Source organism: Empidonax traillii, unplaced genomic scaffold (assembly GCF_003031625.1).
Source record: "Empidonax traillii isolate 1590-97213 ecotype Southwest subspecies unplaced genomic scaffold, ASM303162v1 scaffold907:size245971, whole genome shotgun sequence".
In the NCBI taxonomy this organism is placed as follows: domain Eukaryota; kingdom Metazoa; phylum Chordata; class Aves; order Passeriformes; family Tyrannidae; genus Empidonax; species Empidonax traillii.
Window position 1 is genome coordinate 202258 of NW_020956100.1, and position 5000 is coordinate 207257.

Below are 5000 nucleotides of genomic sequence, written 5' to 3' on the forward strand. Positions count from 1 at the left end.
GAAGGGAAGGGAAGGGAAGGGAAGGGAAGGGAAGCTTTCCTTCTTCAGGAAGACTCGTGACTTATACCTTGTTTGAAAACAGTATGACAATTGGCTAATAAAATGAGGTTTGAAAATTGGTTTAGCTAGTACAAATAAATGTACCCTGTAATTGTCCACACCAATTGTCTCTGCTTAGGCTTTTATTGTTTTTTTTTTCACTGTGCTAGGAAAGTGGAAGAATCATGATAAAGTACACATCAAGGGAATGAAAATGAAGATTTTATGGATGGAATGACTGTGGTCAAGTCTGAATTTAGATCTCAAGTCTATTCAGGCCAGTTCTTCAAATGCCTAAACTTGTCAAATGCCTAGCTGAATCCAGTGTCACATCAGTTTGCACCTGTTGAAGGTCTGGATTTACTGCACTGAACCCAACGGTCACGGTACAGAAACTGGCTGGGGCCCAAGAACACACAGATTTATGAATACATAACAAACTGTAGGGATGGACATATGGCACATCCATTATTGTGGTGATTTTGCTCCCATTCTGCACTTACTGTTTCCTCATAGCAAACCTGAGATTTCTGTACTTCCATCACCAAGCAACTTCCTTTGTGGCTCCAGTAGGGATTGATGTCCCAGACTAGTTTCTTACAAGTGGATCCTCAAAGGACTTACTGGCCATTTTGTTCTTAATTCATACCTTCTTTTTCTGTCAGTGTGAAGAAAGACAATGTCACAAATACCTGTACAGGCAACTCCTTAGTCCCATGGTGTTTAACCCAATGACCAAACATATTTCATGGACTTTCACATCTTGCTCACATCAAATGTCACCTCTTAAGACAACCCCCTGCCAGTTTCACGTTCATTTGACACACGTTGCATGGCTCTGTATCTTCCCTAGGATTTTTAATTTTACTAACTTAAAACAAGTAGTAACAAACAGGATCTTCAGCTACCAACAGGAACATTAATTCCTCCATGCAATGATGGAACAGCTTTAAGCCTTTTGTAATGCAAAGAACAGAAACCAAGTAAAATCTTTTGTTTACTACCAGCACTTCAGTTTCTGTGCTTTGGCAACTGTACCTCCATCATATACTTACCCACCTGTGTGCCGCGATGAGACCAGTCCCTTATCAGAAGCATGCCAACTGTGTTGTTTCTGATCCCTCCCAATTCTCTGGTTACAATGGATATTTCAGAAGTCTTTGTAAGACACAACATCATTCCATTAACTGTGACATCTGGTCCCCTTGAATGATCGTGACATCATAAGTATGAAATAGGGAAAATGTTCTTACTACAATTGTTTTTCAACCAGAAATAGAAATTTCCTGCCTGGCTGAGTTTTTGTAAAAAAAGCATCACCTATAGTTTGAGAGTTGAAATGTCCAGGATACAGGACCATGTTGTTGTATTTCATCAACACTGCAAAGTTAAAGATTTTATTTAAAAGAAAAATAGTAAATGGCACATCATGTAATTGCTATTTATTTTCATAAACATGAGGTATTTCAAAGTGCTATAAGACGCAGCACTAAATGTACATCGTTGGAAGAAATTAAACACAGAACTTTGCAGTTACCCAGTTCTATGCACCAAACATTAACAAATACATTAACTGGAAGAAACAGGCTAGGAAAAGGCATATATAGTAAATTTCTTTACAAAAGTTTCTTAGTTCAAAAAAGTGATAAAGTAATATCTACTCAAAACTTTCACAACTCATTTTCATACGAAAATATAAGTATCAAATTTAGTTATGTATCAGCATCATACTAAAGTATACAGGCAATGTAAGAATTAGTACAGTACATAACAGAGATTAACAATATATTTGTATACAAAAACATGCTCCTCAAACATTGAGGTATTACAGTACTTAGGTATGAACTTCCAGTCTAATACTGGCAGCAAAAGCCACCTCTCATAACCCAAGACATGTACAAAAGGCAAGTGTGTAGATGGTATTTACAGAAATTCCCACAGGGGTACAAAATGCCAACCCCTAAAGTAACATCTGTTAGAACATAAGCACCATAAAACTTAGGAATGAACATTTTAAAACTCAACTAGATGTCATCAGCAGCTCCAAATGCTCACAACAATTAAAAAAAAAAAATTCCCCACCATCTACAGTTCTTAAGAAAAACAAAGGCAGTTCATTGTTGTTTGGTAGTCTTGCAATAAACTCCTTGCAAGAACATCCATTTGCTCCGTACCCGGATAATACAGTTTGTCAATTACTTCAGGGACTGGATTGAAATTAAAACCAACATTCTTAACGTCAAAAAACACAATTTTTTTAAAAGAATCAAAAATGTGCAAAGTGGCAATGACTGTCCTGGTCAGCCAAAAAAAAAAAAAAAAAAGAACCAAAACAAAAAAAAGTCTAGCAAGTCCTCCTGTATTCTATTTTCTTTAGCAATTGTTGTTGTCTGGCTTGCAATTTTTCCTTTTCTAGCAATAATTTTTGCTCCTCTTCCTGAAGAGAATGAACATATTCAGTGGCTTTTTTCAAGATCACAACTTTCACAGCTTTCTCATTTTTAACCAGTTCTGGAATATGGTCCCTTAGTGTGAGGAAACTTGACCGTAGATCATTACGTCGTTGACGCTCCAGAATGTTATGGTTGCGTCGCCGTTCACTATCCTCTGAATCAGAGTTTCGAGGACTTGAACTCTTAGGCTTTGGTTGGATCATGGGCTTCACTGGACGGGGCACCTCGGTTTTTAGCTTTTTCTGTGGTGGAGGTTCTTCAGGCTCCACATATGGAGAAGGAGCAGCATAATTATGCTGCTGGTGAATCGGTGCACAACGCTTTAAAATCAGTCCATTCTGCTGTGTCCTAACTGATGGAAAAGTGGTATTTTTAGGACGCACTGTAATAGTAAGGGTAGTAACAGCCTTGTTGGTGGAGGAGCGTCTTTTCTCCACTGTAACAACATCTATTTCTTCTTCTTCATCCTCTTCTTCCTCCTCTTCATCATCTTCTGGTAAAAAAAAACAGGAAATAAAATAGATGTAATTCTGACTGAAAATACTCCGACCAAGTATCAATCCAGATGTATTTATTGACAAAATATATCCGGTAAAAGCAGTAATGAAATAACTGATGGCAAAAAACAGGGTGTGCCCACCATATGCAGTCAGATATAGATCTGTTAAAGTAATGTAATGCACATGAAATGAGCGAGGAACAGTGATTTCTGAAAACTTTTCAAGTTTATTAAGGTGGGTTTTTTTAAACATGTCTGATTTTTAATCAAAGCGGGGCTACCACCCACATAATCGCGGAGGCAGAAAAGAATTTTTACACAGAAATTATGTATTTTGAATGGAATCATCGAGCTGCAGCACAAAAGGCAAGCACAGAGCCACAACACAGCCCCTGCTTGGTAGAAAAGCAGCCGGAAAACGAAACAATCGCTGGGTTTGTTCTGAGGCAGAAGGTGAAGCTGTTCCAGCCGGGGACCCTTTAAGCCGGCGCTTGGTGCACTGCCAAGAAGACAGCTGTTGGAAGTGCTTCCTCACCCAAAGCTGTCAAACCAGACATTAAAGGGACAGCAGGCTCTGAAACCCGGGACGGATCACCAAGTTTGTGGTTGTGATCATAGGGACCAGCTCATACACACACGCCGAACCGCATTTCATCTCAAGTGGACTCCTCTGCGTGCACGGACAGGGGATGTTTTGGGTATTTTGGGCTCTGTCAGTACTAGCGCTGTTCTAGGGGTCACTAGCCCGGCTCCAGTCTTTCCGGATCGCGCCTGAGGGCACACGCACACGGTCACCCCATACACCCCGTGCCCAGGGTGGCAGTGGCGGCCCGCACCGCCCCCCTCGCCCCACGAGGGGCAGGACGCGGTGAAGGAGCCCGGGGCTCCCCGGCACCACGCAGCTCCCCCGGGGCGGGCCGGCTCCCCGGTGAAGCTTCAGCCCCGCCGGCCCCCAGCCCTGCCCGCTCAGCAGAAGCAGCGGGCGGGCGCTGCCCCCAGGCCGTGTCCGCCACCCCCGCGGGGGCCCCGGGCTGGGCCGCCCCTGCTGCCGCCTGCCGCTTGCCCCGCCCCGCCCCGCCCGGGGCCGCCATCGAGGCGCAGCCGCCTCCGTCCGCCCGGGGCAGCTTATGGGGGTTCAGAGCCGCCACCCCTCTCCGCACCACGCGGGGCTGGAGCGCTTACCCGAATCGCTGAGCATGTCGTCCCCGGAGCTGCTGCTGCTGCTGCTGCTGGCCCGGCTGTCCCCGGCGGGGCGCGGAGAGCGGCCGCCCCGCGGAGCCCCACCGGCCGCCGGGGCTGCCGCCGGCGCCTCCCGCTTGTTGACGGGGAAGGGGAACACCACGGCCGGGTCCACGCACTCGGGCACGGCGCCGCCCAGCTCCGTCCGGCCGCTGCCGTCGGCGGGGCCGCTCGCGGGCCCCGGGGGGGGCGGCGGGGCGGCGGCGACGGGCGCCTTGCTCTGCAGCTTCTCGCTGACCGCCCGCTCCAGCTTCTCGCGGGCCGAGAAGCCGCTCCACATGCAGTCCTGGATGATGATGGAGTTGAGATTGTTGGTCACGCCGGGCCCCGTCTCGAAGTAATCCCCTCCGTCCGCGCCGCCCCACAGGTCGGCCTCGGGGGGCAGCAGGAGTAGCTCGGACGCCCAGTCCAGGGGGTCGGTGGGGCGGCAGCCCCCCAAGGCCGCCCCTCCCCACGGCACCGGGGCTCCCCCCGGAGGGTGCTCCTGGAGCCCGGCCCGGCTGGGAGACAGGGGAGGGGTGGGCAGCAGCTCAAACTTTTTCCAGATGTCCTCGCCGGGGGGAGCAGAGTCCGGCCCGCACAAATAAAAATCATCTTCGTCTGGATAGAAACAGGGCTGCAAAGAGTCGAACTCGAGATCTGGGTTTTTAGTGACCATTCCTGGCATAACGGGTCTCTGTTCGCTGATCCCTGGGTTGGGCAATGGTTTCAAAGACAGGTTTTATAAGTATTTCCACCAAGGGGAAGAAGAAAAGAGGTTCTCCCAAGAC

General features: G+C 47.5%; 1 protein-coding gene and 1 long non-coding RNA gene across 7 annotated transcripts in view; one reads left to right on the top strand and one right to left on the bottom strand.

The window, feature by feature from the left end:
- Positions 1-1466: 1466 nt before the first annotated feature.
- The window catches only part of MYCN (MYCN proto-oncogene, bHLH transcription factor), a 6044-nt gene continuing 2510 nt past the window's right edge, over positions 1467-5000 (bottom strand). For 5 of the 6 annotated variants that reach the window (XM_027902758.1, XM_027902757.1, XM_027902759.1 and 2 more), the window contains exons 2-3: positions 4174-5000; positions 1467-2985 (exon numbers count right to left, since the gene is read on the bottom strand). The exon at positions 4174-5000 is cut by the window's right edge and continues 6 nt beyond it. In XM_027902758.1, coding sequence (XP_027758559.1) covers positions 2384-2985; positions 4174-4897 — 1326 coding nt within the window. In that variant the 5' untranslated portion in view covers positions 4898-5000 and the 3' untranslated portion in view covers positions 1467-2383. The remainder of the gene's footprint in view (positions 2986-4173) is intronic. The other variant, XM_027902760.1, reaches the window with a different exon arrangement.
- Positions 2302-5000, top strand: part of LOC114067373 — a 10457-nt gene continuing 7758 nt past the window's right edge. The window contains exon 1 of the long non-coding RNA XR_003573385.1: positions 2302-2313. This is a non-coding gene — a long non-coding RNA (uncharacterized LOC114067373). The remainder of the gene's footprint in view (positions 2314-5000) is intronic.